The sequence below is a fragment of the Pteropus vampyrus genome, unplaced genomic scaffold (assembly GCF_000151845.1).
Source record: "Pteropus vampyrus isolate Shadow unplaced genomic scaffold, Pvam_2.0 Scaffold79, whole genome shotgun sequence".
Classification (NCBI taxonomy): domain Eukaryota; kingdom Metazoa; phylum Chordata; class Mammalia; order Chiroptera; family Pteropodidae; genus Pteropus; species Pteropus vampyrus.
Window position 1 is genome coordinate 5,537,990 of NW_011888860.1, and position 12,333 is coordinate 5,550,322.

The 12,333-nt window shown below is 30.1% G+C and overlaps 1 protein-coding gene and 1 pseudogene across 1 annotated transcript in view; both read right to left on the minus strand.

Annotated features, from left to right (window-relative positions):
* The window catches only part of GABRG1 (gamma-aminobutyric acid type A receptor gamma1 subunit), a 72,181-nt gene that overhangs the window by 30,694 nt on the left and 29,154 nt on the right, over window positions 1–12,333 (minus strand). The window contains exon 3 of the mRNA XM_011362806.1: window positions 5,916–5,983. Within this exon, the coding sequence (XP_011361108.1) occupies window positions 5,916–5,983 (68 nt within the window). The remainder of the gene's footprint in view (window positions 1–5,915; window positions 5,984–12,333) is intronic.
* LOC111741529 lies at window positions 6,553–6,670 on the minus strand (annotated as a pseudogene).

Genomic DNA, 12,333 nt, shown 5'->3' on the forward strand with positions numbered 1-12,333 from the left:
TGAAAGCCCTTGGGAGGTACCATGTAATCCAAATAATTCAATCATTATATATATATATTTTAGATGTTCAGCATAGTGGTTAAACATTTATATAATTTACCAAGTGATCCCCCGAATTACTAGTACACACTTGGCACTAGATATTACTGACTATATTCCCTATGCTGTACTTTACATCCTTGTGGCCCATGACTATTTTGTAATTACTAATTTATACTTCTTAATCCCTTCACCTTTTTCACCCAGTCCCCCAACCTCCATCCCATCTGGCAATCAGCAGTTTGTTCTCTATCTATGAGTGTTTTCGTTTTGTTTGTTCATTTATTTTGTTCTTTAGATTCCACATATAAGTGAAATCATATGATATTTGTCTTTACCTGACCAAATAATTCAATCTTAAAGATTTAAAAATAAAAGAGTCATAAGGTACATTTGAATCAACTATAACAATTCTAATAGTGACTTGGAACAGACAGGTAAAAAGTAAAGCTAAACCCAGCTTTTAATCACATATATGAAAGTTTTAAGTTAAAACAAACTATCTAGGCCCTTATTTTGCCAGACTTTCCTCTTTAAGCCTAGACTGAGACCAGAATTACCAAGCAGTAAAGGCCCACTCTACAACATTCTATATCTACTGATTCATAAAGGACTCAAAATTGTAACTAACCTGGTATTCTAATTTGAGGCATAGAATTAGAAAATAATTCAAAATTGACATCTTTGAAGTCTGACAATAAATATCAGAGGTCTCAGAAGTGTTTGTACCCATGTCTTAAGAAAATAATTATGAATGACAAAAAGGATTTTGATAACATTACTCTTAATCACAACAAACTGTAAACATCCCAAATGTCGAATAATGGATTATTAAATACAGTACAAGTTTTCCCCTAATATTATGCAATATTTAAAGATTTTTTTCAGGAAATAATTAAATGCAATAACAATCATGATATGAGTGAATAGACACAATGTTATCAAACAATTTTATCTAATAATATGATAGCATGTACTAAAACTATATAAAGTTATGAAAAATGGTGGTAATGACAGTGAATACTGGATAATGATAATCTAGAACATTTAAATTTTCTTTGGCCTTAATCAAATATTCAATTTTCTCATATTAGTCATGTATTTATTTTACAATAATGAAATAAACTATCTTAATAATTTTTTTTAGAAAAAATAGCATAGGGTCACCATTTGAAACTTAAAATATGTATGAGTCCACACACAGCCCTTTTCCTGGCCCCTCATCTTCTGTATTTATCTAATTTTCATTATTTAGCAATCCTCCCCACTAGAGTTTATGCTTCTTAAGGCCACATCCTTTAGTAGACAATGCATCAAGTGTTACAATATAAGTAGTAAATACATATAATAAAAATAAAACCATGAACTAAAAAATTTGTTTACATGAAGAAATAAAATTATTTTGATAATTTGGGAGATTCAGAGATTAATTTAATTTTCAAGTTCTAAGATCTTTAATGTCATATTTATGAGGCAAATGAGCATACTGAGTCAAAGCTTAGAGATGAAAACAACACTCATTCATTTATAATTTTTATTTATCTTAATGTGGAATCAAAATATACTTATATTTTGTATTGTTTTAAAAAAGTCTATGAAAAAATAAATTTTAGAGTATCTAATGTTAAAAAATAAAAATATTAATATAGAAAAGTAAAGAAATTAAAACTATGGTAATGAGCTTTAACATATTCTATAAAGCACGCAACTAAAGTTAAAACTGTTAAACATAAATGCAGTTTTTCAAGTACTTTAATTCATCACATTCAGAAAGACCAAACTCCTCTTCCTTTCCATTAGCATATGCAAGTCAAATGTCCAGATAGGAAAAAAAAATCTTTTCATGTTTCTGCTGTTTCATAATTGCTCAACTTAATGTACCTTAATATAGCAAAAGGAATAAACAGGGTTTCTTTGATACCTAGGAGCTATGCTTCAGTCTTTATTTCCTTAAATCTAGAAGTGGCAGTAACAAAAAAGAAAAGGAAGAAAGGAGAGGTACTAGCAAAAAAGGAAAGAGAGATTGAACTTCAGCATCAATTGCAAAAATCATTTGGAAGAAATGTGCTCGTTGCAATGGAAGAAATTCATGAAGAAAAATTTCTCTATGAGCACCCACCTTTTCAATATATTTAGAATGTTTAAACATGTTATATGTCTGGGGAATTTATTATTAAAAATGAATCTAATAAAACAAGATAAAGTAAAAAAGAGTTAAAAGTCAGTTCTCATCAAACAGATTATCTAACTATAGATTATCTAACTATACCCATCTCCCATCGCAGAAACACACACATACACACACACACACACACACACACACACACACACACACACACATACTTGGCCATTCTTTTTGAAACACATACCCTCTTTTTGCTTAATTACACTCAAGTCTCCTTGCTTGATTACACTCACATTTAAAGTAATTTTGTTCATTTTATGAAAACTGAATTCTAATTTTCCTGTACTGTTTAGTTAAAAGTCTTCTATATAAACTGATTCTTACTAATCTCTAGTATGACAATGCTTCTCTTTTAAAAAACGCTAGCAGATATTTCATTCCTGTATGTGCTTCAGTATCATCAGTTTTAATAGCAATTTCATTTAATTAGCTTTTAAAAATTTATCATTGGCCAAAGTTATAAGTGTGTAATTTGCCTCAGTGGGAAAACAAAATCTTTAATATCATAAAACTTTTATATAGTAAAATAATCATAAAAGCTTCTTGGTAGTCATTATTACCAAACTATCTCTGGAATATTAATGCAACCTTGAATCTTATTTCTCTTTAATTTAATGACCACTTTTTTTTCCTCTTAATAAATTAATTCAAATTGAAAACAAAAGCACAAAATGAAAAATATACATTTCAGGAAAGTATAGATTTCCATATGCTTGACTTATCTTCTGTAAGCACTGTTTAATTAAAAGCTCAACTTTTGAAGAGTCTCCTAAAAAGAAAAATTAACATTTTAGTAATGTATTACTTTATTAAATCTCATATTTTCATGATGTTAAGTAATACATACATACAGGTATTTAGGGTGTTTTATCTTTATAAAGATCAACTGGTTGTATAGGATTCCAGTTTGGGCAGAGCTAATATTAAAAATCTCATAAAAATTTTCTTTTCCTTGGTTTCTTTGCCACTGTGTTATCTTCATTTTCTTGCCAACTTTGCTGTTTCATTTATTACCTCAGCTTCACCCTACAGGTCCTTAAAGGTACATGTTCCTTAAGGCCTGATGTCCATTTCTTTTTTTTTTTTCTTTTTACTTTAAGACTGTTTTCTTCATTTCTCGGAGGTTTAGCTAATTACTGACAGATATTTGCTCCAGAGCTTTCTCCTGAGATTTTGCTCCTAATTTCAGACTCTCAAATTCAACTTATTCAAAGCCAATTCATATTCATTTGCAATAAGGAGACAAAGATGTTAGTTATTGTGTGGCCCAAATGCTGTCAGTATATTAGTCAATAAAAGCAGCTGGGAAAGCTAATGACTCATGTGAACATCATATTGAGTGAGAAAAAAAATAAGTCTGACTGTAATACTATTAGAGTAAGCAAACACAGGCAATCGTTAAGTATTATGGTTATTCAGATATAAAGTGGTTAAGGCCTGTAATAAAGAGACAATTTGTTGTAATAATGAATAAATGAAGTAAGGGAAAAAATCAGCAAAATCTTGGAGCACTATCTTCAAATGGTTTTAAGGCTGAATTGTATTCTCCCCAAATTCCTATGTCGAAGCCTTAATCCCCAGTACCTCAGAATATAAAGTATTTTGAGCTAGGAAACTTAAAGAGATGCTTAAGTTAAAATAAGGTTATTAGGGTGCACCTAATGAAATTGGACTAGTGTCCTTAGAAGAAGGGAAAATTTGGACGCAAAAAGAACACCAGGGATGTATTTGCACAGAGGAAAGTTTATGTGAGGAAACAGCGAGAAGGAGGCCATCTGCAAGCCAAGGAGAAAGGCCTAGAAAAGACTTGCTGACTCCTTGATAACGACTACTATCTTTCAGAAATGTAGACATAAATTTCTATTGTTTAAGCCACCCAGTCTGTGGCAAATTTTATGGAAGGCTGAGAGACTAATACGGAAGACAAACTCAAAGGAGATGCATATAACATATCAGTAAGCCCACTGAATGAGAACTAGTAGTCTGACTTATAAAAATTGGATTATTAGGGTTTGGAACAGAACATTTTTAACCTATTTTTAATAATGTCTATAGGTTATATTGGAGGTGTTAATTATACCCTTTGAGTAGTAATAAAACATTATCTATTCTATGTATTAAAGGTAAAACATAGATACTATACTTTATCATTTTCCATCTGAAATGACCTTCCCTTGACGTTTTTTCTTGTTCTCTCTTCCTCCTGTATTTCTCTTATATTCTCTCTCTCTGCCTTCTATACCACCATACTCTTATCTCTTTCTCTTCTAAGCCAAGTTTTTCAAAATAGTGGTTCATAAGTTAACCTGCATTCCCATTTACTCCACATCACCTTGAAATCAGTACATGATTTCATGTCCATTCCTGCAGAACCCACATATGTGTCCAGAGCTCTGTGACAAGAAGTCGGATATTAGACCATTTTTGAGGATGGAGGAGGGACATACAATTAAGCTACTATTTCTGTTCTACATTCACCATTCCATTTAATTTCATCTAGGGAGATAACCAGTACCACCTAATTGCCAACACAAGTGGGTCCAATTGAATCCATTCTTCATTGGATTCTCATGTATATTGACAGTTGATTTTAGTTTCTCCTTCTTCATCCTCTTCAATTTCTTAGATTATATAATATCATCTCTTCCTGGTTGTTATCCTACCCCTCTGACTTTCTTGAGATTTTAAGCTATCTTTTCTGCTGCCTGTCCCTCTTTCCTTCTCCATTTACATCTTTATTGTCATATTTCTTCCCTAAACAACAGGCTTAAAATCCAAATCATTGCTGGACAGCAACTTTTGCATGTGCCATTAGCCATTGGGGCACAGGGTTATATTCCCTATTTCAAATATTAGCTCTACTATCTGCAAAGTTTCCTCATCTGTATACCTTGAAGTCACCTTATACACAGCCAATGAATCAATAAATTCTGAAAAATTTGTCCATTAAATAGTTCTTAAATGTGTTATTTATTTTCTTCTTTAGTTCAATTGCTACTGCACTAGGTAAGGCCTTCAAGATCTATTGCTCGGACTAATGTAACAACCTCTTAACTGGTCTCTCTAACTCTGGACTTGGCCACTTACAACCATTTCCTATACTGTTATAAGACTGATCTATTAAAAATATAAATCTCCTGATAAAGAGCTTCCAGTCATTTCCCTTATGCAAGGGGACATAATTCATACAATACATAAATATCTTATTATGATTTACAGCACGATCCTTAATAAGGCACTTAAACATTATTTCAGCCTTAATTCCTTATCTCGTACTTTATGTTCCAGTGTTATTAAATTCCCAAAAGTTCTCCTGATCTTATCAAGCTGTTTCATTCCACCATGACTGTGCATGCTCAACTTCTGCCAATAAGTCCCTTTTCTTCCCTGATATTACTTTCTCTTCAGTCTTTCTGGTCACTCGAGATTTCTTCAAGGATCCACTGCAGATCGATGATGTGATAAGGTTTTATGCCTAAAATCCTACCCAAAGCAGCACATTTGAGTAACAGGATACACGGTCTTAGATATGAGGATATTTCAGTTCTAGTTCATAATACCTGGAACATAGTAATTGCACATGTTGCCCTCAACTCATTGGGAATTAGCTATCAGAAATTACTAACATATTCATTCTATTATTTAGGTATATACTCAAAAACTTTATAACTTTTTAATATTCATTACTCACCATATTTATGGGATCAACTGGTCCAATGCTGTTTACATAAATGTCAGTTTCAATTACTGTTGGCCTCACTGAAAAATACCAACACACACACAAAAAAATGGTCAAAGATATGGCCAGAGGTTGTGGTAAATAAATCTTAGTTTTAAAATCATCTAAATGAGTAATAATATTTATCATTTAAATAATAAAACATTCCTCAAGAGGAAATGAAGAAACATAGCTCATTATAAAACATAAACACCTTTTCATTTTATAAAGTGATACATAACTAGCAATGAACATTTTGAGTGAAAACATTCCAGTGTACAACATAAAAACTGTTAAAAATATCTATATCATTCATTAAACCTAAGGAAGTTAATTCAATAGAAATTGCTAGATAATTTCTTCTACAATAGTCAGAGAATTTTAGAATTTGAATGGGTTTTAGAGCCTGTTGTTTGTTCTCACCTTGTTCCTCCCTTGTTAACAATATTCTTGTATATTGTTTACAGTTCGCTTCAGTGTAAAGTGGATTTTTATCTAAATCACAGAGAGTATATGGTATGGCTATCACTATGATTTCATCTATTGTGTTTTGCACACAATCATTTGTGTTTTGTTAGTCTTTAAATGTATATATAATATATTTTTTTTATGCCTACAGCACGGGTCTTCCAAGGTGGTCTCCCATCCAAGTACTAACCAGGCCCGACCTTGCTTAGCTTCCGAGATCAGATGCGATCAGGAGTGTTCAGGGTGGCATGGCTGTAGGCTTATTTACATAATATTTTTATAGTCTATCAGAAAGGTCAACTTTTTAAATGTTTATCAAATGATATGATAAATAAATATCTATAATTGTGCTATATTTGATTGTGATTTCGGCTTTCAACCTTTGTCAGGTATTTTTAGTTCTTATAATGAATGAGACTAACTGTAATAATGATAATGATAATTTATACTCATAAGATTTTTTGTTTGCTATGAAAACATTCACAGTTTCTTTTATTCCTCTTCCCCCACCAAATAAGATATAAAGTGTTCATTTATTGATTTAGTAAATACTTGTTGAAGGAATGTGTGTAAAAGATTCGTGAAGTAGACAAAAAAGAGAAAAACATTCCGAGAAAAAAAACCTATCATATATTTCATACAGATTTTAAAGAGATAATGTAAATGAAATAAAGCAGAGAAACCAACTTGTAAGGTAAAAGTTTTTAAAGCAGCATGTTTTTAGTAATATTTACTCAATTCTCCTTTCTAAACTTTATTCGATTTCTCTTTCTGGCTTAGTATTTACCACTCTTAAAATTCAGACATCATGTCCCACCTGCCAGAATAAACCCCCTCCTCTAAAACAGAGCTGAATCTACTTGTCTGAGTCTCTATTTAGCCCCAAGTCTTCCTGTCTTGGTAACTAACATCCAGTCTGGCAGAGTTCCCAGGCTAGCAAGCTACAAGGAAAAACTTGAGGCATTTTGAAAAGCAGTGCCTGTATAATTTTATAACAATATTTATTTTACCTTTTACAATTAAAAAAAAAAAGACGACACTTAGAGAAACATAACAATATTTACATAGTTTTTATTTCTTCAAGTGAAGATTTTTATTGTATGGCATTCCTATTTTCTTAGAAAAATAAGATTTGTTAGAAATAATTTTAGTATGCAAAACTATAGGTTTTTAGACCTATACAATGTAATTTGATCTGCTAGCCATTAAATTTCTTAAATAAAAATAGGTCAGATGATTTCTAGGTTTTATAATTTAACTAAAGCTGATGACTTCTGAGATGCATTTCTTTAAATGTTTGCCATTTATTTTTGACTAGCTATGAATTGTAGGCAATAAATATAATATAGTTAAGCTAATTATAGCTAGATTTATAGAATGATTTTTGTGAAAGCCAATTAACAAAAAGACAATATGTTTATTAGTTTTATTTTAAGTATATTTATTACCACTTATAGGCAATTAGCTACAATGTACCAGACTGAAGACTGTCTATGCCAAGAAGTAAATAATTCCTGAGGACTTTTTTATATACAGGATATACTTTTCACATTTACAGTGCGGAGAGCTTTAGATATGAGTGGTTTATCCTGGTTTCCTGATATCAATATTTCCTTGGCAAATTATAAGACAAATATATGTATATTAGAAAAATATAAACTCTGGCTTTAGGGCACAAGCCATATTGAAGTACTCCACAGCCAACATAAATCAATTTCACCCGGGACAAGCCAAAAGAAGAATCACATTGACCAATTCGATGTACGATATTATTTTGTACGCCATTTTATAATTTTGGACTGCTGGTATTTCATCCAATTTTTTAAACTTCAGCCCCAGAACAGGAGATAGAATAAACATGAAAGTGAACTAAAATATTTCAGATTAAATTTAAAACTACAGCTAGTATTATATATTTCAAAATATATAGTAAATAAAAAATAACAGAAAACTGTAATTGCTACTTAATAATGACTCATTACCACTTTTCTTGTTTCATACTTTGAACAAAGTTTGGGTGAAATCACTTAAAATATAGGTTTCTTAGTAACTGAGTCAGTACTTTCTCTTAGCATTATGGCTTTCTCAGTCCAAAGTTTGTTTTATTGCAAGATGTTAGTGATATTTAAAAGAAAAACATCATATTTTCATTCAAAAACTGAAAATAAAACTAAAAGGGAATTGTCATTCCAAGGTTCATTTGGAGATTTTTAGAAAGTGCACACATAGAAAACAAAGATCTCCCTTTTTTTGTGATAGTGTAACAATAACTGAGAATACGGTGTACTACCTCAGCAAATTACATTTTTAATAGATGGAAGGCAAATAGTGATGACACTGGATTATTTCTGCAAGGCCTCTTTATGTGCTGTAATTTCTAAGGACTTTGCTTTAAGTATTGCACCAGAATATAAGTAAACTCTCAGTGGGAGTGAGTATACAGAAAGAATAAACATTCTTTTCCAGTTAACTTAAAGAAAATATAGAGAATAGGAAGAGAAAGAAAAAATTTGAAAAGAAAAACACAGTGAGATTAATGAAGTAGAGCTAACTAGTAATGGGTCATCAGTTACTAATCTTAATATAAACTAAAATAAATTTTAAAAATATTTCCTCCATAATTATATTTAACCATGCTTTCTTAGATGCTCACTTCCGATTACTAAAATATCTTTAGCAGATTTTATACATTTTTAGTCACTTTTGGATATTAAAATTAATTCAGGTCAATTAAAAACTAATCCTGGAGAATAAGTTTTTTTTAATGCCCCAGAATTGGCATAAAAAGAAAAAAGAAATAGCCCAAGATCCAGAGATAGCAGTTATAAAACATAGACTTTGAAAGAACTATGACTAATGTGTTCTTATTGCCTAAAATAGACGACAGGAGTTTTCAACCCAAAGATGTCATATGTGGGTTCATATACATCTTCCCAGGTCTTACTAACAAAAAAATGTCAGCTAACACTATCTCCTCCCACCAGGTTACATGTGGATAAACAGATACTTAGATATAGATAGATGAAAAAGTACACGTGAATAAATAGGTACAAACCTCAGGCTATCAGTTAAGACATGTCAAATGGCTATACACTAGATGGGAAAGTTTTACAAAAGAAAATAAAACAATTTTGGCCAAATGAAGGTTATTTTTGTATACTCAACCTGACTAACAAAACAAAATTAAATCTTCTCTACAGAAAATAAATCATCTGAATCTTCATTGTATTTAATATATTATATCAAAATTCAATAAAAAAATTAATACACATTAAATGAAACAGAGGCAAATTACCTTAAATCAAGAGGTAAAATGAAAAAAATCTTTTTTTAAAAAGTCGTACAAATGATCAAGATAATGCGATTGTCAGACAGACTTTAAAATAATTATGGTTAACATACACAAGAAAATAGATAAAAAGATGGCAGATGATAAAATAATTAAAATCAACTCAAAAATTATATGTGAATACTACAAGTGAAAATTATTAAACTAGAAAAGAGGTCAGTAATAAAGAACAAATTGAGAGACCGAAAAAGAGAAATAAGGAAAATTGTATTAAAGTATATAAGAACATAGAGAAAATGTCAAATATATCTGCAAGTGGGGTCGTAGAGAAATTGAGATAAATAAAATATTTGAAGAAATATTGACTGAGAATTTTTCAAAAGGAATGAAATATTTCAACACATATATTCAAGAAGTCCTGTAGTCTCCCCCAAATACATACTAAAAAGAAAACAAAAAAATCTTGGGGTATTATACAAAATTGCAGAAAAGCAAAGACAGTCTAAAATCATTCATAGATAGAAGATGTTTTACTTTTCAAATACCAACATTATTGCTGAAAAATGATTTCAACAAAAATAATAGAAGCCAGATGATAATGAAGTAATGCTTACAACATTTGAAAAGGAAAGAATAGCCATTCTGGGTTTCAATATTCATTGAAAATATTTATTAAAAAAATGAAAGTGATACAAAATATTTTTATATAAAAAACAAAATAATTTGTTGTTATGAAACTGGACCAAAATAAATATTATAAGAAATATGTTTTTAAATGGAAACACAGTTTTGAGGAAGGAAGTAGAGCTAACTAGTAATATCTCATTAAAACACAAAAAAAGTCAAAAGACAACTACAAGATGTCCAAAGATAAATACACTAAATACACAATTACCAGTGGGGTAATTCCTTGGTAAAAGTTAATTGTTTTTAAACATTTCAACATAATAATAATATTGTCTTTTGGCATTTCAAGATGTAGAATGAAAATACAAGGGTATAATAGCAAAAAAATGACTAGAAATATGTAATAAATGACTGCTGTTTTTGAATTGTGATAAAGTTATTAGTTTATGATTAAACCTAATCAACTAAAATGAACTAAATGAAAAATGGTTGTATATTCAATAAGATAATATAAAGACAAAAGAAAACTATAGCTACTCGATGAATCCAAAAGAGGTAAAGAATAGAGAAAAAATAAAATGTGTATAAAACAGATTAAACAAATTCGAAAAACAGAAAACAAATATAAAAGCAGTAGATTTAAAACAATATATACAATAATTATTTTAAATATATCTGCACTAATCACTCCATTTAAAAGAAAAAGATTATAAGACTTAACACCTAGGGAAGTAAAATCCAAATACAAAACCGCTATTCAACAGAAAGTTTATAACATCGTAAATCTGTATGTACCTAAAACAGTTGCAATATGTGTAAAGCAAAAACTGACTGGACTTTGAAAATATAAATAAACCAATGATTGCAGTTAAATTTTTTTAATACATGTTTTCAGTAGATATATAGATTATTTGAGCTAAAAAATCAAGTACATTATCTAGTAAAATAGAATTATGCTAGTTATCGACAAAAATATATCTAAAACAAAGTCTATATTTTAATTAAGCACTGTTCACTTGTCTAATTCATGTGTTCAAGAAGTTATTGCAAAGGAATAAATTATGAAAGGCTAAATCAATTCTTAGAGGACATTTAAGTAAACTTCCTATGTCCTCATTTCCCAGTATTTTCTCCAAAAAAACAGTACAGAACAACAAAAAGGGAAAAAAAAATAGAAGTGCAAAAAAACTATGGTCTCAGCATAATTTGAAGATGAAGAATGTCCAAATTTCAAAATGACTGTAAAAGAAGAACAAACAAAAAAACACAAGCTCTTTCTCACCTCTGTTCTAATTCATGATTTTGTGTTGAGCAAATCCAACTAAGATAAACTGGGGAAGAAAGAAGATGGCAGTTTTTTACCTAAGGCAGATCTTAAAGGATAACTAGCAACACGTTAAGTGAATTATGAATCTGAAAATATTTTAAAATGTTTTCTATGACCAGAACAAGAACTAACAGGAATGGGATTTATATTTGATGTAAAAGAGCAGCATTCAAAATAAGCAATTTTGAGGCAGAGAAAAATATCAAAAAAGAAAAGAGAGGTGGGCTTTTGAAAATTGGATGATAAAGAGGGAAAAATAGTGAAAGGGAGAAATTTCATGTTCCTGCAAGAAAAGAGAACCAGTAAATAGAAAATCATACAATTCTTTCCCCAGCACAAAACAAATATGTAACACTCACAATAATAAATGTATTTAAAGTATCTCGGCTTTGTTAATAACAACATGGGGGGAAGGGGAAATCAATGAACCAGGAATCTTGCAAAATACCCATGAACCACAGAAGAAATAGAAAAATAGAAGAGATCCATACAAAGTTGTTGAAGAAATAAGAAATCAAGAATCACTATAAATGAACTGATGAAAATCCTCTCAAAAGAAAAAAAAGCATGAAGCAGAAAAAACTGTAAGACAATACTTCAATCAGTTAAATGTATTTAAACAACTATTTAGGGATAAGAAAAATCCTCTTGAATCAGAAATTTAGAAACTAAGTTAAAAA